This window comes from Lytechinus variegatus, chromosome 11 (assembly GCF_018143015.1).
Source record: "Lytechinus variegatus isolate NC3 chromosome 11, Lvar_3.0, whole genome shotgun sequence".
Lineage (NCBI taxonomy): Eukaryota > Metazoa > Echinodermata > Echinoidea > Temnopleuroida > Toxopneustidae > Lytechinus > Lytechinus variegatus.
In genome coordinates this window covers 20,458,684-20,484,181 of record NC_054750.1, presented here as the reverse complement: position 1 = coordinate 20,484,181, position 25,498 = coordinate 20,458,684, and the positions used below count along the sequence as shown (strand labels likewise).

General features: G+C 36.3%; 2 protein-coding genes across 3 annotated transcripts in view; both read right to left on the bottom strand.

Annotated features, from left to right (window-relative positions):
• Nucleotides 1-2,731: 2,731 nt before the first annotated feature.
• On the bottom strand, nucleotides 2,732-5,146 carry LOC121424254. Its single transcript, XM_041619871.1, has 3 exons — nucleotides 4,697-5,146; nucleotides 3,821-4,096; nucleotides 2,732-3,092 (listed from the first exon to the last, which is right to left on the bottom strand). The coding sequence occupies exons 1-3, from the start codon at nucleotides 4,888-4,890 to the stop codon at nucleotides 2,732-2,734; spliced, it is 831 nt and encodes a 276-aa protein (XP_041475805.1). The 5' UTR covers nucleotides 4,891-5,146.
• Nucleotides 5,147-14,269: 9,123 nt separating this feature from the next.
• Nucleotides 14,270-25,498, bottom strand: part of LOC121424302 (inactive tyrosine-protein kinase transmembrane receptor ROR1-like) — a 69,960-nt gene continuing 58,731 nt past the window's right edge. For both annotated transcript variants that reach the window (XM_041619932.1, XM_041619931.1), the window contains exons 9-12: nucleotides 23,756-23,850; nucleotides 23,025-23,175; nucleotides 18,413-18,612; nucleotides 14,270-17,151 (exon numbers count right to left, since the gene is read on the bottom strand). In XM_041619932.1, the coding sequence (XP_041475866.1) occupies nucleotides 16,030-17,151; nucleotides 18,413-18,612; nucleotides 23,025-23,175; nucleotides 23,756-23,850 (1,568 nt within the window). In that variant the 3' untranslated portion in view covers nucleotides 14,270-16,029. The remainder of the gene's footprint in view (nucleotides 17,152-18,412; nucleotides 18,613-23,024; nucleotides 23,176-23,755; nucleotides 23,851-25,498) is intronic.

The following is a 25,498-nucleotide window of genomic DNA, read 5'->3' as shown; positions in this document are numbered from 1 at the left end:
TTTACATATGCATTTTATAAATCTAAATCAAGGTACTAATTTCTCTGTAGCAATAGGTCACTAACCTCAAATGCTACAATCAATACTATAAACTATAACTTAATCTGTAAATGGAAAGGATAGGCCTAACTCTAATGGCAAGCATCATCCAAGAACATTTTCATATAGCCAGGGACAATGATGAAGAATTCAAATAAGGCAATAATTAGAGCTGCAGCTTTTGTCATAGTAAATGAAGTGTCTCAACTTCAGCAATGAGTAATTAAACTCTTGAAAACCTTCTGACTTCAGGACTTTGATATACCTGGCCCATTCAATGAAAGCCTAATAACGTTCTGTCAAGGGATATCAGAACAGGGTCTATATTATTACTGATATGTTGCATAGCCTGATTCTCAAGAACTGGACGTGGTGCTGTAGAAGTTTTGTTAGGTCGATGGATGTGTACTTTTAAGCTATTATCTCCTTTTGAATTTCATTGTCATATGCCTAATTTGTGCCTGATAACACTCTGTTATTCTGGACCAAATATATGATCCTTGTGCAAACTGATACCTAGTAGAAATAGTATCATGGGTGCCGTACGGCAGAGAGCAGATATGAGGTTTTGTCCTGCAGCATTAGAATCTCAAGAGATTCTGGCAGCTTGCAATGAGAGGTAATTGATGATAATATGGGAATTCATTTTTGTTGAAGTTGAGATACATGCAGCTCTAATGATGGCCTTCATTTCATCGTCATCCATCTGCTGGAAATGCTCTCAGATGATGCTAGCTGTGACATGAGAGTTAAACATATCCTACCCATTTTCAAAAGATTAAGCTAATAGTTTAATATTATTTATTATAGCATTGAGGTGAGTGGCCTTTCGCTGGAAAGAAAGACACAAAAACCTTGATTTAGACATTATGATGCATTAAATGCTGCTACTTAATATAAAAATCATATGTATATATATATATATATATATATACACATAAATATATATATATACATGTATATATTTCATCTGATCTTGGATTTCAAGGTGAAAGTTTATTCTTTTCATTCATTTTGGTGTTGTTTAATCTTCTTGTACAAATCTTTGCATTTTGGCACCAAAATCATTAACCTGCGGTGTTTTATCTCAGAAATACCATTATTATTATCTCAGTAATGTAAAAATGACATTGACCATTGTCTTTGAATTTTAAGGATGAATCTGCATTGTTGATACTTAATTTCATTTTACTTAATCTTCCTGTAAGAATATGTGTATTCTGACACCAAGAACACCAACCTGCGCTGTTTTATCTTCGAGATACCATTATATAATATGGCATATTATGTATAAAAGGTCATTGACCTTTGGATTTAAATTTTATGGGTGAATGTGCATTCTATGTCCTTAATTTTTTTTATTTGATCCTCTGATCAGAATCTGTGCATTTTGACACAATGGTCACCAATCTGTACCTTATCATCTCAGAGATACCATTATACAGTATGGTATATAATGTAAAAAAGGTCATTGACCTATGAAAGGCTTTGACCTTGAATTTTATCGGTGAATGTGCATGCTAGGTACTTAATTTTATTTTATTTTATATTCTGGTAAAAATTTGTGCATTTTGACACCATTATCGCCAACCTGCGCCTTTCCATCTCAGAGATACCATTATACAGTATATATGAAAAGGTCATTGACCTTTGACCTTGAAAAAAAAAAACACTTTCCCCAACCCGTATTCCTCCTAACTTTTTTTGGTAAATGTTGACACCCATACCTACTCAAATCAGTTGAAAAACCATTTCCAATAATTTTATTCCAGATTGGCTATTTCGAGGTCTAATTTAGGGATACTATCTATAGGTTTGCTGATTACAATATATCTTTAAAAAAAATTGCCAGCAAAATCGAAAACGTAAACAATAAAAATGATGAGAATCCCCTTAAGAAGCATTATATTACTTTGAGGTTGTGCAGAATGACTGGATTATTGAAGATGATTTGAAAATAATACGAGGGAAAAGGTTGATTACCAGAAGATGATGTCGTTTTTTTTTCTGTAGTTTGTAACAATTTACTGTGCATTTTGGGGAAAAAAGAACCAAATTTTATGCATGTTGCCATACGACTAAACAATTCTCGTTTGAAACACACAATGTAAATACACAAATGACAATAAACAGAATGGATTATTCGGAACTTATCGATTACAAGTCTCAGTTTCGTATCATTTAAATTTGACGTTTCAATCACACGATGCAAGCAAGTGAAGAGCCTTTGCCAAATGTATGTTTTGAATGACCGCTTATACGGTGTGTGACTGGAAACCAGCTCCTAAATGAGTCAGTATGTGTCTTTTATTCATGAAGTTACAGTGATTTAAGTGTGCATTTTTCTTCTAAAGGTGCTCTCAAAATACGACTTTTGGACATGATTTTTTGAAAAAGTCCTTGCCGTGGGAGGGGGGTATCCCCCTCCCACACCCTCCCCCCGCTCGTTCGCTTCGCTCCCTCGCCGCTGGCGCCCCCCCCCCCTATTTCAAAATCCTGGATCCGCCCCTGTATTATATCCTAATACCTCGGTCACATTTGCTCTACGGCGGCAGTAAGACAAGTCGAAAACAGCCGTTTAAAAAAAAACTTTTATTCATTTTTATTCAAATAACCTATATAGCTGGTACAAAAAATGTTAAAACGGCTGTACGGCCGCCGTAGAGCAAATGTGACCGAGGTATTATCAACATTATTTTATCATTTTCGGGGAGGGGGGTAAGGACATACCTTGTGCCTTTAAAGGGTCTGGTATCGTGTGTGGTGGTAATCTCCCAGAGTGCCTTCTTACTCTGCACGAGATGTTTGAAGACCACCTCAAGGATCGAACAAAAACGTTGGGCCATGGTGGCGCCATTCCAAACCTGCTCGATTTGAAAGCTTTCAGCTTCATCAGTCTAAATTCGACGTCACTATCGGTTTCGGAGGAGCTCGAGCTGGACTGGGCGTGGCCGACATTGTGTGAGTTGCCATGGAAACAGAATCTGCGATGGAAACTGTGTCGCCATCTCCCCATTGAACGCTTTGCTAGCATACGATGATAGCGACGAATGCTGGAGAAACAAAGCAAAGACCAGAGTTTATTGGTAAATTTGCAAGGTTAATGGGAGTATATCTTATATCCATTATCGTGTATTGATCTTTTTTTAATCTACTTCCTTTTTAGTTCATATTTATGCAGTCTTCTGTTTCAATTTCTATGTTTATCATTTATAATACATATTTATCTTGTCACTTTGTAATCAAGCATCAAGCAGCATTGACTTTGCAATGTTAATTGGAGTATATTGTTTATCCATTATCGTGTATTGATCTTTTTTTAAATCTACTTCCTTTTCAGTTCATATTTATGCAGTCTTCTGTTTCAATTTCTATGTTTATCATTTATAATACATATTTATCTTGTCACTTTGTAATCAAGCATCAAGCAGCATTGACTTTGCAAGGTTAATTGGAGTATATTGTTTATCCATTATCGTGTATTGATCTTTTTTAAATCTACTTCCTTTTCAGTTTATATTTATGTAGTCTTCTGTTTCAATTTCTATGTTTATCATTTATAATTCATATTTATCCTGTAACTTTGAAATCAAGCATCAAGCAGCATTGACGGCGATTTCTTTATGTATGAGAGATGATTCGTTATGCATAAGATAATTATTACAAGGCCTCTTTGTATAAGAGAACTATTATCATCATCATAATTATAGTAACTTCGGAAAAAGATCACTAAAGACCAGAACTGAAAAGAAAAAATAACTTGAAAATTGAAATAACAAACCTAAGTTTCGACTTGATTCTGAGGATTGGTTCTTGATTTCCATGTGAACTGACCGTTACCATGGAGAATGCTACTCCCTTGAACTTGGGATCATTTTTCTTCGGACTTCTCCTAGGTCGGCTAGCCTTCCTCCTTCTCGATCTCGAGATCTCTGATGAATACGATGAGGATGTGGTAATCGAGGACGTTGTTGAAAGAATAGATGATGTCGGCGAGGGTATCGGTGACGTGGTCTCATCGTCCTCGGCATAAGTATGGGTGTTCAAATCATGGCATCTTTTTGCCCAAGAAGAGACATGAAAAAAATATAAAACAAATCAGTAGACTAATTAAGAATGTCATCATCATCATCATCTTAATCACCATTACCACCACGATCAGCAGCATTGTCGTCAGTAGTAATTATCAACGTCAGCAGCGCCACAAGGGCATCACTCTTACCACTGGTACCATCAAATGCTGCAACGCCACAACCGTCACCATCGGTTTCAGCAGCAGCAGGATCAATAGTTACAAACTAATCATCAACATCATCATCATCATCACCACCACCACCACCCACCATCATCATCACCAGCCTCATCATCATCACCACCGCCACCACCACCAATTACCGTACTTACAATCGCGATCATCATTATAAACATCTTCCTCATCACTACTGGTATACTGTCAACAGTAAAACGGAAGTTGTGAGTTCAAAATAATGATTAATTGCATCTAAGTATCTCGATTTTTACTTAATCTAAAACAAAGAAGCAGTATAAAATTCCAGTAGTTCAAGACCAGTTAGGGTTAGGGTCAGGGTTAGGGTTAGTAAAATTAGTTTTGTTACATCGCCAAATGGCAAGGATAAAAAAGATCAAATCAACTCACTGTTTGATTGTATCACGTGTTGAGTGGTCAGTCGTCTTGCAGCCTTGGATAAGAGGTACGTTCGACTGAGGGTTCGAAGTGCCGCTGATCATCGCAACACCATCTCTGGAAGGTTCCGATTCGATCTTCGGAAAGAATTCTCTATAGCGCTGAAAATCGGCTTTTAAAAACCGATGATAAAACTTATAAGCCATAATTTCTTGATCGGTCTAAATATAGAGATTAGACATCATCAATAATTTGTCCAATTTTGTTATAATGGTACATGTAGATCGCTTAAAGTTGCATCTCCCATTCAAAAGAATGATCGTTGCGGTTTGTGTCGATGATCATTTGGTATGTCTGCAAATTTTCTTGAAATATCTCAACGAGTGAAATGTTTGATAGACAAAGGTTTTCTTATGTTTTATTCAGTAATCATTGTTGATAATAGTACCGAGTTTGGAATTTGTTGTTAAGGAATTTATCCATGAAAGGTTTACAGCTGTGCATTGAACGAAGGAAGAATCCGAGACATATTATGCATGTTTTTGAATGTGTGGTGTTAAAAATAATTATGTGAAATAAAGACAAAACAGGTGGCGAGCAGACGAGGATAAAAAAATGAGACGACGAACAAAACGAAGAAAGAGGGCGGGAGAAACGAGACTAGAAGAAAAGGAAGAAGACAACGAAGAAGGAGGATGAGGAGACGAAAGAGAACGAAGGAGGAGGATAAGGAGGAGAAAGAGAAGGAAGAGAAGGAGAAATAGAAGAAGACGAAGATGAAGGAGGAGAAGGAGGAAGAGAAGGTGAAGGAAAAGGGAAGACTGAAGTATCGTGTGACGGTGACTTAAATGAACATTTAATTTTCATGAAAAAACACCAACTTCCATTACCATAATCAATATCATCATTTTCATCACTGTCGGTATTGCCATGACAACCGAGTGTTTTCCATTCCCAGAGGCCATCATCATGTTATTAATGATACTCATTGATTAAAATACATGTTATCTCAATCACAATCATTACTATCATTATGTTCATCATCATCATCACCATCGTCATCATCATCACAATAATAATCATCAGAACTACTATACTCATCACCATCACCATAGCCCTCGTCATCATCATCCAGGTAAATATCTGAATTCTGAATTGGAAATAAGGTCAGAGACATACATCCATTCACCGCTCACCAAATTCAAACAAAAATAACAAAATCCTTTCAGATTATTATACATTTAAAAATATTCCTTTGCGTCTTTATTCCTCTCCTCAATACTGGTCGACATGGACACTACCATATGCATCAAGTTCAGAAAAGGAAAGGTACAAGGGTAATTATTACGAGCAATGTCAGTCAAAATAACATGAATGAATGGGGGCTTTGTTATAGAAAAGTTACTTTATCCCATTTAACAAAGGTATGCATCATGAAAGTTTGCAGTATTTCTTTATATATAACACAGCATTTTGGGTAACATTTAAATAAATTCCATGCCTTTAATTGATATAAGTCATTCCTAACAATGACCACAAATGCTTTTATTATTTCACACTTAACCTGGCATTTGGCGAAATTCAAATTGATAACATACATTCAATGAATATGAGTATTATGATTACTACAAATGAACACCATTTATGGCCTTCAAGTCCAGATCCAATGGGTAAACATGAATTACAAAAAAAAATGTATTCAACATAAACAAAAATATAAGGGCATTTAATAACTGCTTTAATCAAAGAAATGTCATGAACAATTTGCTTATGATCTTGATCTATCTTTTAAATATTTTTTGTATATCTTTCTAATTCTCTGGTAATCAAAGAGTAAATTACAAAATGTTTTTAAGAACGTCCTGCTAATGAGCAAATTCACTTAAATCATATTAACTTTTACCCCTTTCGTGAATTTGTAGGTCCAGACTATTTCTATTCATGATATGTCCAGGACCAGAATAGTTTGGACTATTTCTATTCATGAGATGTCCAGGACCAGAATAGTTTGGACTATTTCTATTCATGAGATGTCCAGGACCAGAATAGTTTGGACTATTTCTATTCATGAGATGTCCAGGACCAGACTAGTTTGGACTATTTCTATTCATGAGATGTCCAGAACCAGAATAGTTTGGACTATTTCTATTCATGAGATGTCCAGGACCAGAATAGTTTGGACTTTTTCTATTCATGAGATGTCCAGGACCAGAATAGTCTGGACTAATTGAATGCTGCTACTAGCAGGACTCTGATCATACTATAGGTTCACTTTATTTCATCTTAAAAGGGATGAAAGTGATTTTTGATAGGGCAAATTCTGGACAATTCACCCTCTATTGCGGCACTGCACTGTGTGTAAATAAACAAAACATCAAATTTTGTGTGCTTTATCATGCACTTTTACCATGAAAATTTCTATTTCGTCACCGCACTTGTTAAAAAAATATGGACTATTTCAGAATTAATGCAATTTTTATTTCTGGGTCTGTACTCTTCATTCTCTGATCCAAACTATTTGAGGGTGAGGTCATGAAAGCTGTACCTGTGATAATCCTGAAAGACTTACTCATTTTTCTCAAGTAAATGGAGTAGAAAAAGCTCTCTGTTACAACACTAAATCTGATTTATTAATTAGTTTGATCGGGACCAGAAAACGTGAAGTTGTGAGCAAAACTGGAGAACAGATGAATATCTAAAGGCCACCGCACATCTTACGACTGTTCGTGATCCATTTTTGGAACAAATCGCATTTTGCTCATTTTCTGAAAATGTGAATCGAACATATCATTTCATTTGAGGTTTAAATTGATTGAAAGAATACTAATATAACCATTATGAAAGATTGCAAGCCTTTATTTTGGAGTAAAGGCCAAATTAGTTTCAAATCGTAGCCAATCGTACGACTGCTAAGACGTCATTAAGACTAGATATTAAATTCGCTTTTATTCTAAGAAGGATGATAGCATAGTCACAGATTTGAACATAAGTATTTGTACAATGATTTAGAACATTACACAGTAAGATATTCCAAGTCTCAATGTTTGCGTCAAGGTCTACTACATTTTTTCTGAAATCGTGTCACAGACCAATAGTAAGGTGTGCGGTCGCCTTAAGACATTGGGGGCAGACCAAAGGGGACGAGGAGAAGTATTGAACAGGAAATGAAGCCAATAAGCCAAACCTGGGATGGGCTGGGGATACTTGCTTGAAACATTGGAAACGGTTACACTTCGTACTTCCGAAGCTTCATAATTCCAAAACACCTAAATTGCCTATACCTCGATATTTGTTAATCCGAAAATGTCAAAGGGTTCGTTAATCCGAACATTTGTGGCGTTATTCCGAAGGTTCGTTATTCTGAAGGTTTGTTAACCCGAAAACGAAATAAGGTTCGTTCTTCCATAGGTTCTTTATTCCAAACACGAAATAAGGTTCGTTAATGTTAATCATTTCGTTTTCGGACTAACGAACCTTCAGAATTACGAACCTCATTTTGTTTTGGGATTAACGAACCTTCGAAATTCATTTTCAGACTTACGAACCTTTAGAATTACGAACCTCATTTCGTTTTCGGACTAACGAACCTTCGGAAATAACGAACCTTCGGAATATCCGAACCTTCGGAATAACGAAGCTTTGGAATTACGAATGTATGCGATCGGAAACTGGTGCTCAGCTTATGCACTGACAAGTGTGAAGAGGATTAAGTAAGGCATTGGTTTATATAGCTACTGGGTGAAACAAACTGAAGATTCAAGCTTTGAAATGAATGAAAATCGTGTTATCACTATAGAAACAAAAAAAATTGAGAACAAGTAAATTAAATTTTTAGAGAAATCTTTATCACAGATAACAAGTTAATAAAAATATTGTGGACACCTTTTGAATATGCTTTTAAGGTGACACAAAAACAAGAATTATGACTTGAAATGAATGAAACTAACCATTCTTTTTACACTGGAAAATGCACCCAGTCGTTAGTATCATACTATACCCTACATTAGAATCTGAAGTGCGACAAGAAGAAAATGTCATCAATTTACATTTGGCATTAATGACAACATAAAAAAATCCACATTCCTTCACTCGAGTACAGTTTGATATAATAAAAAATGGTAACTTCAATACCAAGAATTAATGTTTGTTGTTTGGGCGTTTGTTAGAAATTATTACATAGAAAAATGAAATTAAGCATAAGAATATGCAATTGAAGGAAACAGACCGGATTTACTGAATGAAAGCACATGAACAAATGAGGTATGGATGGGAATTTGTTTTTTCAACTCGAGGGACATTTCAGAATAAAGACGTTTTCATGCCGTACATAGATAGAATAATGTTTCATACTTGGCTCAAGCACTTTGATGACAATATAAAGCAAGTACATGTACATACATGTAGAGTTAGCATTTTTCTACACAATGAAAGTGTTCTTATATTTGACATTTAAACATGACACCTTTGAAGTGAAATATACAAAACTATGTACATTAGTTCATAAATAGTGATAAAAACATTTACACGTTGTACCATATTTTGACAAAGATAGTGAGCTATTCACAATACTTTCACATGTAGCTAGCATTATGCATAAAAAATTAAATAGCTGTTTTTTCAAAAAAGAAATTCTAGACATCATCTTAAACTCATATAAATGTTAGCAACTTTGCAGCCCCTCCAGATTCATTAATAAAACATCTCATGCCAAAAACTTATTCTTCATTGATACATTTCATCAAATTTGGAGCAATGCAGTAGAAACATTAATCTGAGGGGTGGTTTCACAAATATTAAAACTTGCTAAAATGTGCACATATATTCCCAGTTGCAAGTGGTACATATCACATCACTGCATTGTTTAGGGGAGCTTTTCATTATCATTTGTCATCTGGCAAATATGCTGGAACTGATAATTTACCCTTGTTGCTATGGTAAATGTTGGATAAAACAGACTGTCTGATCATAGACCTATAACAAATGGGCATTCAAAGAGAGCACTTTGTGGCTATCACTTGTTTCCAGCTGTCAAAATTGCTGTCACACAGATAACTTTCTCTTTGCGTTTTTTTTTTACGACAAGCGCCCAGGGTGATTGTTTACTCAATCCCTTCTCTGACAATGACATTAATCGCTCGATCTCTGGCCCTCTTTTGACTAGATGCGGTCATGTAAGCTCGATTGTTGCAATCAGGGAAAGTCCCTGCATTACCTATAATGCAATATGCAATTTATTTCCAGTGTTCAATACATTATTTCATGCTGTCAATATTGTGCAATTGTTGTCCGATCATCAGAAAAAAATCCTATTAAATTTCGCCAATCCTCTGGAATTTTACGCCCAAATGAAAATCAACTTCTGACCTAAGGTAATTGGGACTATCGACATCAATACTGTCAAAAAAGATGCATTTTTAACGTCTTTCCGCACATTTTTCCATCAGTTTTTAACTACTTTTTTGCTGTAGATATTCTGATCTGCATGGTGATGTCAATGCATTTTGTGAGCGTTTGTTAGCGATGTTCGTAAAAAATACATTTATGCACGCCTGTTTTCTTGTTTCTGCAATCATTTTCATAGCGCTAACGTTCGCTGCTGTGTGTTGCTTTTGATAAAGGGAATGAACAACATCGCAATGTGTAGGAGCAGCGCACAATTGATTTCCGCTGTCCATCAGTGACAGCATGTTTTACAACCGGCGTGATGGGCGTCAGCTGCCAGTGCTCTGTTTATAAAAGGATTCGCGGTGACGGTCTTTGGCCCAAAGGAGGGGATTCGTTGAACTGTCCAGTTGTAATAGGTCCATGGTCTGATAAAACGTCCGACACACACATCCCACAAGTCCTTTTATGAAATGCTCCCAAGAGCTTTATACTCAAGAGTACATGGTACCGAGTGATCATCGATGTGATTATGTGTATATGCTTACTGGCGTTCTGAGTGACTTTTAGTCGCACCTAACCCTTTGTGACGTGAAACACTCACCCCTGATTAACAAATAGAAATATAGTATCTTATAAATATTCTTAGTTTTGTAGTACAATAGGATTTGGCTAGTGCAAGATCAATTCATACAATTCATTCTTCACTGAATTCAAGAAACAATGACAATGAATACAACGTATTTGCAATGAAAATTTGGTTCATAATTATCAAAAACTGTTATTGAAGATTCATGCTTCAATAAATTCAAATTGTGAATACACCGAATTCAAGAAAAGGTTACAATGAATACAAGTATTTGAAAGCAAGTCCAGTTACATAATTGACATTATTCGAAATGGACATTGAATATTACTTTAAAAAAACATTAAAATTGTGAATACATCCATTTGATACATTGCAAGCAGTAATTGCTTTATAGTATAAGCTGTATTTAAAAAGTTATCACCATAAATGGCTGTGTGGTGTTTATTATGTAAATAAAAAAAAAACATGTTTGCTGCACTAATACTAATTTTGATGTATTTGCAAATATTCATGCAAGAGTTGAATTCACTTACATGCACTGTACATGCATATGCATGCTCTACCCTAAACAATTTCCCATCAATAAAAATCTTACAGAAATTACAGCTTATACTGTATATCTAGAGTCTTCTCATGAAACATATATTTATATTTTATCAGTAGCACCCCAGATCAAAGTATGGATTTTTTAGGTGCTGCCATTGTTGGTACAGCAAGTTGACAGATTAATTCAAGTATCCAAACAGTTTTATAAATGAACTAATGGAATAAAATTGAAAACTTTTCATTCTCCTTCTTACTGACAAATTTCATCATTAAGTACTCTCGTATGGAATTTCGATGTGATATCAAATCCTTGTGATGATACTTTTAAAACCATCATTAAAAATAACTGCTGCCAAAACCATTCCTTCTCACTGAGGTTAAAATATTAAAGCACAAGACATTAATTCATATCTACATGAAAGTCATTAAAAGTAAACAAAACAAAATAGCTTGATGAATGAATAACGGTATTGAATGATGAGTGAAGCATGGATAAATAAATACTTGGAAAAACATTGATAATTAAATTCTGTAGCTTATAAAAAAATTCTAGTGGCTGAGGCACAAAAAGGGAAAAAGAAATGGTTCATGAAAAAAGAACAAAGAATACAGCCTTGAGGTATCATTTCAGCTTAATATAGTACATGAATACTGGATAAAGGTACAAAATAAAAACAATCCCGTACATTCAATCTGTGAGGGTTTCTGATAAAGAAAAATGTACTAAAATAATGTTATCATGTTCAGTGCAGCATATCCCGTCATTCTTGAAGAGAAGCCAATTAACCTAGCGGGTCATTACATAGCAACTGTAAAAATAAAACTGTAAAAACTGTCTAAAAAAGGCCAACAGCTCATTCACTTGATTTGTACTTCAACAGGGGCGATATTTTCATTGACTATACCACATTTTACTGTATTCCACTCTATCAGCCAACCAATTTTGTTTAATATTCAGCATTATTAAATTTTCTAAAACTCTTTTTATTACCATAGAAGTTATTACATACAGTTCAGTAACTTTTCATCAAAATTTTGCTGATATACTTTATTTTGCATGATTTTTGTTCCATTCTTAATTTATCAAAAATTTAGACTTGATTAAAAACTGATTAATGTTAACAATTTGAGGGAAGGCAAGATCATTTGTGACCTTATGAAAGCTGTGTACCAGGCAATGTTTTTTTTTTCATTTCATTGGTACTTTTCACAACCTCCTGCCTAAATCTCCACCATTGGATAAGCTTTAACAGTGCAATGAAAGGGATTTCGTGTGGTTCTTTTTACTATTTTCATGGGCTCTTATGAAGATTTCGGGGGCGAAATTGCTGCGAGCCCCTTTATAAGATTTTTTCCCCCCTGCTGTGTACCTGTAAGTTAATAAAACTTATCCCTTATTTAGTCAATTCATCTTTTCTATGGAATTACCATAGCTGATAAGTTAATAAATAAACAAGTTATTTTAAAAATAGTTATGAGTAAATATATGAATACACTTTTTTTATTGTTGGGGGGGTGAGGTATGAAAAAACGACCTTTATCTGCCATCTTATAAATTAAATTCAACCCTGTATAATGAGGGAGAAGAATGAGTTTGTAGTAAAAAAAACATATTTGGCAATTGTTTAAGTTACTTTACTGAGTTAATAAATGTAATAATTGGCATAACGCTAGATATGTAAACAAGTGTAGCAACGCAATAGACATATATTTGGCAACATTAAACTATGGGCACCATAAATACATTATGTAAAATTCACAAGTTGTGCACCTTAAAAGGGAAGTTAGGACTCATCTTTGCCAACAAGTAGGCTACAGTAACTTCATTCCCACTCAGTTTAATTTTGTAACTGAAGAGGCAAACTTGTTAGATTAAAGCTGAAATGTGTACAATTACCAATTCACTTATTTCTAAAGTGATTGGTTAACATTGGTTTGAGTTTTAAAAAATCTGAGCTAGAAGGTCACACTTGTCAACTGTGTCTGTGATATGTTACAAAAAATGAAGCCCAGAAAAAAATTGTGTTTGAAAATAATTATTTAGTGCTTCAAAAATTGAAATATAAAGTGATCGTAAACACTATCGTAATTTCATCCCATACACTTATGTGTACTATTTAGGTGTCTATAAGACGCCTTTTTATAAAATCGGAGTTAGCCTTGTAGCTTTAGCTTTTCATTCTCAACAATGGTTGTTTTCAGGGCTTATTAGTTTTAATACATGCACTTGTACACATGTTTCATCTTGGTTTGAGAATTTTTTAAATCGGCTGCTCACAAAGTTAAACAATACCTTTAACCCTATCTAGGCCGGTGTATTTTGGGAGTTCATATGGCCGGGGGGGGCCTCCCAGGCCCCCCCCTAAGATCTCGGCCGTCGACCGCGCGATCGCGCTGAAAATTGGCATGCTGGTTGCCTGGGACATAATCTCCAAGATTGTATAGTAATTTTTTTTGTGCGAATCGCTGTTAAGTGATTATGCTAATTTATGCGTAATTAGTATGCGAAATCATACTTTTTCCTCTAACTCCCTAAATAAAGCTCCAAATGTACTAATTTTTGGTATTGAAACTCTTTGTGGTGTTCTTAGCAAGTGTACATGAAAAAAATTGCGATATCAAATCATTTTCTTATGTATTTTATTGTTTTTTGCAATTTCTTATGTATTTCTTTGTTTTTTGACCTTTTGTTTTTCATTGTTTTTTCAATGAAATTTGTTGGGGACTCTTCTGTGATCATAAAAAGCATAAAATAAATACATTTAGAGCAGCAAAACTAAAAATAATCATACATTTATGAATTTTGGTTGAAAACACAATTTGCATTGACTTTGTACACGAAATCACGTTTTTGAACAATTTTCGGTCTGACATGCACTTACATAATGTTGCGTAATTTCGGAACTACATACCCGGAGGCCGCAAAGTTGGTCTCAAAAGTTGTGCAAGACTTGAAAGTAAAATGTCAGCGAGTGGCGCGGTCAAAAAATTTTGCGCGGCGAAAATATTGCGCGATTTGTTGAGGGGGGGGCCTCCGAGGCCCCCCCCCGGCCTAGATAGGGTTAATATTTACTATGAACTATGTGAATACATATGCTAGAATTTGATTCAACTTTCAGAATCATTTTGAATACTAAACCTTCTAAGCAGATTTGGTGTACGAAATGATCTGAAAATGCACTCTTTATGATTATATTAACATAAAACCATGTTAAATTCTTAAGATGTTGATAGCTTGAATCTCTCAGTGAAATGTGTTTACATTGAAGTGTTTCCATGATTATTGATAAATCATAAATTATGGCATAGCTGAGAATCAACCTTTTTTCCCTGTGCGTAGAAAACATGGGTCGTGTGGTCCAGTGGTTAGAGCATTGGACTCATAATCGCAAGGTTGTGAGTTCGAATCCCAACTCTGCCATTGTCTCCACTTTGATAAAAAGGCCCGAGAGTGATATCTGTCGTCTATAACGTCAGCCACTATGACTGATTAACCTAGACGTAAAACGTTTCATAGGTACTTGGTTATATGCCAGCTTGGCGTTTACCAGCAAAAAATGCTGTCCTGCCGAGTTCCTACGGGAGTTACCACAAACAGAAACAGAAACATCTACAGCAGACCAACCAATTGGGGGTTATGAGCAAGACTGTGATATATGGTAGTACATTGACAACAGCGTCCCTTTTGCTTCCTTCAAAGTAATGTATAACAATTTTATCAACTGAAAACAATAATCTCAATATCAGTTTTTTTCAATACAATGTACTGCATTAAATCTTATATCATTGCAAATTGGAATTAAACCACGAGAGTAAGAACAATATTTGGTTTAAAAAAACTGAGATACATGTATATACAATTTGGCAAATTCAAACAAAATCTTTCATACTGTTCTTTGTAAAAGAAATATGAGTAAAACTGAGTTTGGTTTTTGGCAAATGCGAACCACACTGGGAACCCCATAAACTTTGAAAAGTTTTTTGAGTTTTAATACGAAGTTTACTGTTAGTTTTTCCGCACCAATCATAATGCCTATTCTATGAATATATTTCCTGCAGTATAATTAGAAATGTATCTAAAAAACAAATTTTCATGCTGATAAGTTAATCTATCATACTTGCATCATCAGGATGCACAAGGAGAAGAAAATATTATCTCTATAGCAGATTTACAATAAATACAGTGTACAACACTTTTTGGATTTGTAAAACATTGGATTAAAAATATAAACATTTTTTTTAATGCAGAAGTTGGTTTTGGCTTAATATTAATAACATTTGGGGTGGTTGCAGATTTAAGAGGTATTCAGTAGAGCTCTGAAAAGCAAGGCAATTTTTTTTTTTTTTTTGATGGGGTAATTGTATGAAATTCTCTTGATGTTGATAAATAAAGTCTATCAATCTAAAAGTGATATATGAGGAATATGTGAGACCATTGTATACAGTGCATATTTTACCTATTGGCTCAAGAATAATAATAATGGGGAATACTCGGTTAAAAACAAGTACAAATGAAGGACGGAGTTGCAAAGTTACATATTAAGCATAGGATAATATTCTTTGGTTTTGCCTTTGCGTGAGTACATGAACAAGAAAGCAAATATCAGCTCTATAAAATTACCTAACTGTTTACTAGTGCATTCACATTAATAAACTCTTTAAAAACAGTCATATTTGATAATCTACTAGCAAAAACTATACCCTCAACACATTGCAATACAGAGACCCATTCTAAGCCGAAGCATTACTTAAATTCAAATTTTCTGTTTATTCCAGTACGACTTTATACAAGTGCATATATCATAAAAGAGACAATATTTAATAGCTATTATACAGCAGTTTGTTCCACTTTTTCTGATTTTCCATGTCCTGTTGACCTTGTGTGATGCGATGAGCTGGAGGTCTCGGACATGGCTTTGTCGACGAGACCCATTTTGGGTTGAGAGTGTCTGCTGCCCCCAGATGACCCGTGACTTTTCTTGCCCTCGGAGCTGCAGTGTGTCTGCGGAGAGTACAGCCCGCTGTACTGGGGGTTAAAGTTCGCAGCAGGGTTACCATATATGTTACCGTTTTGCGTGTGCATAGGTACAGTGTCTAATGCTCGGAGGCGCGTGGAGATGACCTTGAATGGGGGTCTCCTTGCGGGTATTTCGCTCCAGCATTCCGTCATGAGTGCATAGATGTACTGAGGGCAACCGCTGGGGCATGGCAGAATGTGACGTGTCCGGATCATCTCTATCACCTCGTGATTGTTATAACCGTAAAACGGTTGAAGACCATAAGAGTAAATCTCCCATAAAACCACTCCAAAGGACCAGATATCGCTCTCCACCGTGAAACGACCGAACATGATGGCTTCTGGCGACATCCAGCGGATCGGAAGAACCGCCTGAGAGGGCATCCTGTAGTAATCCCCCGAATAGATATCCCTCGCCAGACCAAAGTCGGTGATCTTAATCTGATGGTGCTCGCCCACCATACAGTTCCTGGCGGCAAGGTCTCTATGGACAAAATGCCTGCTTGAAAGGTAATCCATGCCGGACACGATCTGGATGGCTATGTTCAAGAAATCCGAAGCATCCAGCGAGGACTGCGTGTCGTCGTCCCCGCTTCCGAAACCGATGTCTGAATTAGGAGAGTGGCGGACCAGGAACTCGTGTAGATCACCATGAGGTAGGAACTCAAAGAGCATGCAGTTGGGTTTCTCTTTGGTGCAGACACCTAGGAGAGTGATGATGTTCGGATGGTTGAGGGAAGCCATCACGCTGGTCTCGTTCCGGTAGTCCTGTTGTAAGGCGGGGCTGGCATCCTTGTCCAATGTCTTGATGACTATGGATGTACAGCTGTACTGGTTGTTCAGGCCCATCAGCTCACCTCTCCATACCTTACCGAACGTACCATCCCCGAGGGCCTCCATAAACTTGATGGCAGACAATGGAATCTCCTTCACCTGAAAGGAGAAATGACACAACACAGGTCAAATTTTTGAACAGACTAAAAAAAAAACAGATTGGTTTTATTTGATGAGACTTGAACAAGAAATTTTAATTTTTAAGGCAAATCAATAAAAACAGCTTTTCCATTTGCTTCGAATTTTTAATATGCCGTACAAGTCCAGCTCAATGGGATGTTACAAGTTAACAGCTGATCAATCCTACAAAGTGTGTACATCTAGAAGAACAAACCAAATGTAAGACCTTCCTGTAATGATTTGTGTCTTTTTTCTACTACATATGAAAGGGTAAAATGCTCTCAAATAACCAAGCAGTTTGTTAATTGCTCGCAGAAGAGATGAAAATGGGTGTCAGCTGTATAAAGAGTATAATTATGTGGAGCGTTGTGGCCCACGTGGATTTGTCTCCAGACTTTCAAACAGAGGGTTGTGGGTTCAAATCCCAGCCATTGCTGGTTTCCTTCAGTAAGAAATTCATCCGCATTGTGCAGCACTCAACCCAGATGAGGTGAATTGGTACCTGGCATGAATTTATTCCTTGAAATGCCGAGCACTGGAAGCTACCTGCTTGAGCTACAGCCAGGATAATGATATCTAAGTCCTTTGGAAGCGCATAGAGACGTTATTTATAGTGTGTTATGCGCTTTACAAGAACGGACTATTATTATCATTATCAAATAATTTGATTAACTTACGGAAATGCCAAAGTTTGCCATTGTAACAACTGTTATGAAACATGACCCAGTTCTATCTCAATTCATTGCTTATAAGCAAACCTATCATGTCATATTCCTTTTGTCAATCTTTGCATTATATCACTTGCTTGAATGGTTTGAATATTCTTATGTCTATCTAACTCAAGGAAGATGCCCTTGAGAGTTGACTATCGATATAACTTTGACAAGTGAAGCCTGTAGATTTGTGTTGATCCTATATCATTTCACACTATGAGACAAGAGGCCCATCTTACAAAGATTTGCGATCGATCCGCTCAATCGCAACTGTGGAAAGCCAGGAAAGTCAACATATAAAATGCTTTTTTGTTCAATGTTTTTTCTACATATGAATGTATATCCATAAATTCATTGTTTTTTGACAATTTGGTGTGTTCTCCTTTGTTTACAAAGGACATTTTGCAAATTTCCTGTAGAAAAAATTAAGACATTGATGGATTTCCATAGAGTTACAATTGATTGGATCAAACGTAAATCTTTGTAAGACAAGGCCAAGATGAGGGTTTCCACTGCCCTGAACTGACCTGAAGTTTTTGCTGCAGGGCCACCATTTCGCTAGGCCTGGTCCTGCTGGCCACACCCCCGTAGCGCTGGGACTTGGTCTGTCTCCAACAGAAGCACACACAGCCACAGATGAGGAGGATGACCACGATGACCGTTACTGCAGGAACAATGATGTAGAGGATCGTGGGTCTGCTGACCATGCCACTTCCTGTTAGCTCATCTGGGAAAGGAAAGGAGAAAGCAGAAGAATCCGGTAAAGCAACATTAATAAAACATAAAACTTGGGGGTCATATAAGAATTCATTTCTCATTATTTTCAAAGGATATTATAAATGTACAGGCAGAGGTGTGTTCATGAAGCGTTCTATTTCAAGAACAAAGAAAACAACATGTAACTTACACTCACAAGCCTGTGTTCTGAACTCTGGTTGAACCCATTGGAGGTACGTGGCCTGGAGTCTATTGTATCATCTATCATCTATTGTATTTCCAATGGGTAAAACGAAGCTTTACATTGCAAACAAATTTCTGACACTTTTAGCATCCAGTTAAGAGTTATGAACATGGGAAAAAAATAAAGATACAAAGTTTTAATTGAAGAGTTACCAGCACTTTTAGTGATAAAAAAAAGTATAACAAATTCTTACATATTAGATATACTTTTGTGGGGTGGAAAAGTCGGATATCAGATCAAAGACACATTTATGCAGTTAAAAATCAGGTTATAGGTCAAAGGTTATCGAAGTTGACCTTAGAATTCCCAATTTTCTCCAGATTCCTAAACTATGTGATGGTTGTAATATGAATCAACAATCCCGGAAGCATACACATCTTTCAAATGCCACCAGCTGTAATCAAACATCTCTGCACCCTCCTCCCTTATTGGTGATCAGTCGTAGGATCAAGGAAGGCAAATATTATGTATACTTATGCTTTTCTTTCTTTCTTTTAAATGTGGACAATTGAATTAGCTGTTACGATGAGATTTCATAAAATAGAAAGTGGTCCCAATTCAATCCCCTGTGGGACACCACATGTCATCTCCAGTCATATACAAGTATTATAAAAAACATAGAATTTGAAAATGGTATTATTAATTTCTAGTTTTATCTTAACAGAGAAGCCTTCTTAGTTGACAAACTACCGGTACATGTACTTTCACTGAGGGCCCTGTACAACAATAGAAACAATTAAGAGTTGGATCTTAGAGAGACGTCAATGAAGAATGTATAGCACTGGAGCCGATACCTCATGATTAATATCTGTCATTACTGTACCATCCCCAAGCCATGTTTTGATTGAAGGAACAGGGTGGATGTGAAAGTATGCAGTACACACTGACAGTTTGATGGGTCAAAAGGGTATTAACAAACCCTGATGAGCTGAAGAAAATAACATCCACAGTGTGTCCTTGGCCTCATTTCATCATCTCTAAGGAGATTAAATCTAAACCACTAAGAATTTTTTTTAATGCAGGAACCTAATTATCATGATCCCATTTCTTTTTGTCATTCCCTTCAAGAATATGGAAATAAAAGACATAATAATAGATGGAGTTTAGGCCATAACATGTTTTTCAGTTCCATGATATTTGCTCTGACGACAATTGATCCGATGGAAAATTGAATGTTAAGCGAAACATAAAATCTATTAGTAACCTTCAAAACTAAATAAACCCTAATCATTATCTCTATATTATTCTAAAAAAAAAACTCTCATACAATCCTAACTCTTTCCCCATGTCCTCTGTGATATTAAGACCCAAGCAAATGTGGTGCCACCAGGTTTTTTATTCAACCAGAGTAACACTAGCGATAGCAAGTGCACATTGCCAATGGATCAAATTCAGTGTATGTGCATGTTTCAAACAACTGGGGACTACTTTTAATCAAAGATACTACAAGGGGAAGATGAGGACAGTACATAGAGCGCATGATGAAATGCTCGGGAAGAGTGCCCTACAGCGTTGAGTATTGTAACAACCTTTTGTACCTTTGCGTATTGCGATCTTGTCGTGTACAAATATATATTTCAGAGTTTTCTGGGATATTAAAGGTGGAATTATTCCCATACACAGTCCTTGTGCCCTCTCCCAAATCCCTTCTCTCATTTTCCCCATATGTTTTATACACAGCTGTGTGCCAATGTGCGTAGGTTTACTTATTCAACGCTGTTGGGCGCCCTTCCCCACGAGCATTTATAGAGCGTTTCAAAAAATCGCTGAAGTGGCCGATCTTCCCCTTGTAGTATTTTTGTTTAAATCTATATTTTACATCCCAGCTGAGGTTTTAATGCACATCTTGTTAACCACTGTGCAAATTAAGATTTTTTCGGGCCCCAAAAAACTTTGCAGTGTTAAGTGTCAAGGTGTTTATTAGCTGATATCACAAAGAAGTTTGTAAAAATGATATTATGGACATCATAAATTTCACAAGAGATCAAGCATGTTAAGGTCAAAAGATTATATTTTGAAGATTAAAGGTATTTTAAGCTGCCAAATTGTTGAAAATATCCAATAAATATTAATGCTGTTGAACTCGTCAACATCTCTTGCAATGAAAAATAGCAATTTTATGAGATTCATGTCTCTCATGTGATGCAAATTGGCAATTTTTGGATGTTAAAGAGTTCAACGAACAACAAAAAGAGAAATAAAAACTACAAAACAATAACATTTAAAGAAAATATAGAAGAAGATTTATTCCAATGCTTTTGTCATCTGAGGCAAATTGTGGAAGTTGAGAGTTCAAAGGTTAAACATTTGATCTCTACCAAACTAGCTGAATCTAATTGACCATAAATTCACAATCCCCTTATGGGATATGACCCCCTTGTTCACATAGACCAAAATGGGTACATTCCCAGAAAGAGATTTGGATATAAGCACCCATGTTGCTGTGTGTTTCCATATAAGGAAAAGGGGTTGTGCACCACAACACATGCAGGTATGTAATAGGATGATAAATAAATGATGAGGTTCTTTTCATCAAGAAATGTAAGAATATCAAAAGAATGACTTCCAGACATAATGGTTAAGTTGTTATTCCTAAGTAAACATCAATATTTCACAATCATCTCATATTTCCAAGGCCTCTAAAAAAAAAAAAAAAAAAGAAAAGAACATCTGTAAATGCTTGAAAGTAATAGATTGTGTGGGTGTAAGGCTTTGATTTTTCTTCTCCACAATAGACACAATGTGATCTAATGAAAGCTATAGGATGGCCTAGATAATAATATGTGAATCTTTTACATCACGCTAAGACATAAGTTTCCTCTTCTCCCACATTAATAAAACACGGCATTAACAACTTACACATAGGCTAATATTCTATTTTCTTCCAATGGAAATAGAGATTGATAATTAACGATAATCACATATGCACCTAAACAACACTTAGATACATGTACAGTTTTATTTAATATAAATATGAAATCGATAACCAAAAATTATTCATAGAAACCGGGAGTCTGTGACGTTCACTGAAAATTGTTATAAGCTACTGAAATCCTTGTATCCGATTGGCTAATATCAAATTAATCAGTGAACATTGCTGACTATTTGCTTCAACAAAAACTCCAGAGTGTCAAAATATTTCATTCTCATATCTGACCATGTCACTTAAATACTAAGGGGTGTCAATCTCGCCAAAGCTGGATAGGAGAGGCAGATCCGACTGCCAATTAACTTTCAATCATAAAAAAATATATGGGATATCAAGAACAAATGACAAAAAATCTATTTGAACTTGGTGCCTGCACATGACTCTGCATCATGATCCTACAAATTACCATGGCAGGAGATCGCAATGAAGGAATACACTGACTCCAGTTCTTTGACTGGTAACCATGGTTATGGCATGAGAATCAAAGCTCCTGTATCAATATAATTTCAGTCACATAAAAGAGAGGGAGAGAGAATAAAGTCTCAGGCCATCAATCATGAAACTTCCACAATTTCAATGGTGAATGCAGCACGTAATTATCGTGATTCGATGATGCTGTATCCATGGCAACGCCTGATGAAAGCATCTTTGTTGGATAGAATTCCACCACTCATGGTGTGAAGAGAATGATGATTATGTAACTCAGCTCTCTGAAGTCTCACCTCATGATGTATTTGAAGAGAAGATTAACAGGATTTTTCTCAGTTAAAATATGTACAGGTTGACGCATTTCCGTGTTGACTTTCAAATGCGTGGAAACCCGCAGACTACAAACTATTCTTCAAATTAATTATGCCCCCCCCCCCCTTTGTTCATATATGACATGGAAAGGAGCATATTGCTGCAAAATCTATGGCCCTTTTCCCCCCGATGGCTAACATACATGATGGGGTAACAGTGTTGTTCAACCATTTTCTTTCCACATCTTAGGATGTAACACATTTTGGCCATGAAATGAGGATTTGTGGTATATAACTGTTGATGATTTCCCACCAGTTCAGAGGGGCTGAAGGAGCATCGCGGATCAGACGTGTAACTGTTCTGTTTCAAACATTAAGTCCAGATGATCAGATATATTTCTATTCTATATTTTTATTTTGTCCGGGATGAATCATAACAAACAGTTTAATTTTTTGAAAAGTTAGACTAACACCAATAAAGTATAACAGATTTACAATCATTTTCTTACCGCATCTCGGAATGTCACACTTGTCGGCCCTGACATCAGGATTGGTGGTGAAGCACCAGGGTTTGTCGAGGCCGTTGCCAGGGTTACGGCAGAAGTTGTGTCCTCCAGCAAGCTCTCGGTAGTGCGAAGGCCAAAGGGCATGCTCGTGAGGCTGAAAAAGGGAAAGATAATCTATGATAACAGATATATTTTCATGAATATGAAATAGCCATATAAACATAGTAATATGTTTTTTAGCAATTAAAGCCTATTTACTTGTCATATTTGTAAATAATAATCATAATGTTCATCTGCAATTAATAAGTGCACATATATTGCCAATATGGAAATGAGTTTTAATCAGCGGGGGAGCCTATTAGTATAATTAATGTCTATGGAATTTTTTTTTTGGGGGGAGGGGGGGGAATGCTGAATTCAACTCTTGATACTATGTCAAATATAGTATACTATATATTATATAATATGAGATATTGCGTCTTTTCTTTTGGGAAAGGGAAATATTTCAAGGTCTTCTTCATCAAAGAAAGATTTATCTAGGAAATTTGAAAAGATTTGGACATATATCATGAAACAAATAAGTCAGTGTTTTTCAATGAAAATATTTATAAGCTACTGAAATCCTTGCATCTGATTGGCTGAGCACAAAGAAGTCAGTGGAAATCACTTCATGAAACATGCCCTCTGTGACTCATGGCTCCTGATGGATACAGGCAATGAATGTGATTGCTTACTTCTTGCTTATCCCAGCCCTGACAGGGAAATCCTGATTTGGTCGTGTTGATCCTCCCTCGATAATCCTCCCCGGTATCATTGTAACACGTGTGATCTAAACAAGAGAGAGAAAGGGAGAGAGATGGTTAATTACAGTGTAGAGAGAGGGAGGGAGAGGAGAGAGAGGAGAGGGCAGGTTAGTGGGAGAAAGGGAGAGAGATGTTTAATTACAATTCAGAGAGAGGAGGGAGAGTAGAGAGAGGAGAGGGCAGGTTAGTGGGAGAAAGATGTTTAATTACAATGTAGAGAGAGGGAAGGAAAGGGTAAGATAGTGAGAGAAAGGGAGAGATGTTTAATTACAGTGTAGAGAGAGGAGAGGGCAGGTTAGTGAGAGGGAGGGAGGCGTGAGGGTGATTAGGAAAAGGGGGAAGTAAAGTAGGGAAGGAATGGGAGGGAGGGAGAAAGGCAGGTAGGGAGAGAGTGGACCGAGTGGATGGGAAGGGGAGGATGGACAGGGGAGAGCAAGGGGGCATAAAGACAGACATAGAGAATGGGTAGAATGAAGACGAAAGAAAAGAGCAAATTTCCACAGGTGGTGTGGAATATTAAAGAAAAAATACAAACAAAACATATTCTCATATTATATACATACATATACATGTACAAGAATAAAAATGGAGGTCCTGTGTTCGTTGTGGTAGTTTAAAGCAAAATACAAGGTTAATAAAACAACCGTAGATAGAAAATTTGATCGACTTTTTCTATCTACGGTTGTTTTATTCACCTTGCATTTTGCTTTATACATGTACATACAACAAGTCTTCTTTCATGATAAAATGCTGTACATTCTGTATTATAGTTTCAATGGTCTATGAAGCCTACATGTCCAGTGTAAACATTAACAACACTTGAGATTGTAAGATCGATCTCACGAGCCTCTAGACATCAGCTAATAGAATATCTAGTGCAATATTAAAGTTCTTGAACTTTTGGTGGTTTCAAAATTAAAAGCAAGATAAACAAATCAACCAAGTTCCTAATGGGATATTAATTGTGGTATTAGCTAAACAATAGCCTGCCTTTAATCACCAGTATGAGGCTATTTGCATTGTGGCATTGATGACAAACACCAGTCCCACTATATGTAAATCTATGTCAGAGAGGCAGGTGAAGTTTACTTAGTGTCTCAGCAATGACCTTATGTCAATAGTGCAAACAATTATTGGCCTACATGGTCCTGTCGAGTTCAAGTGGAATATGAACGTCCCACGTTTATGATTCTACCAATGCTCTGGCAATAAATCATACTTTTAGTCAGTCAGGACCATATTCGATATACCACTAACGAGAATGTTAATGTGAAAACGTTAGTTTCGAGGTTCAACCGGTTATGCAACATTGCGCAATACTTTGGCCGCTGTGCTATAGCTATGGGAAACCGACCTCTGGTTTTGACATTCGATGAAACAAAAAATTATTTCGCGCTATGTACAGGTTGGTTTATTTTGTAGTTCCCTGTGTTGGAAGATGAATAAATGAACTAGCGGTTCAGAATTTTTCAGAATAAACCAACCTGTACATTGGGCGAAATTCGCATCGAAACAACAAGTTTGAATTTTGGCTAAGAAATCCTCAACGGTTGTTCGTACACTAGTCTCGGAAGGACAGTCGTAAGTTCGGACTGTCAACCCATATTAACACATACAGCCAGCACACGATCGACGCATGCGTAGCATGCAATATGCATTGACTGCGAGCACGCG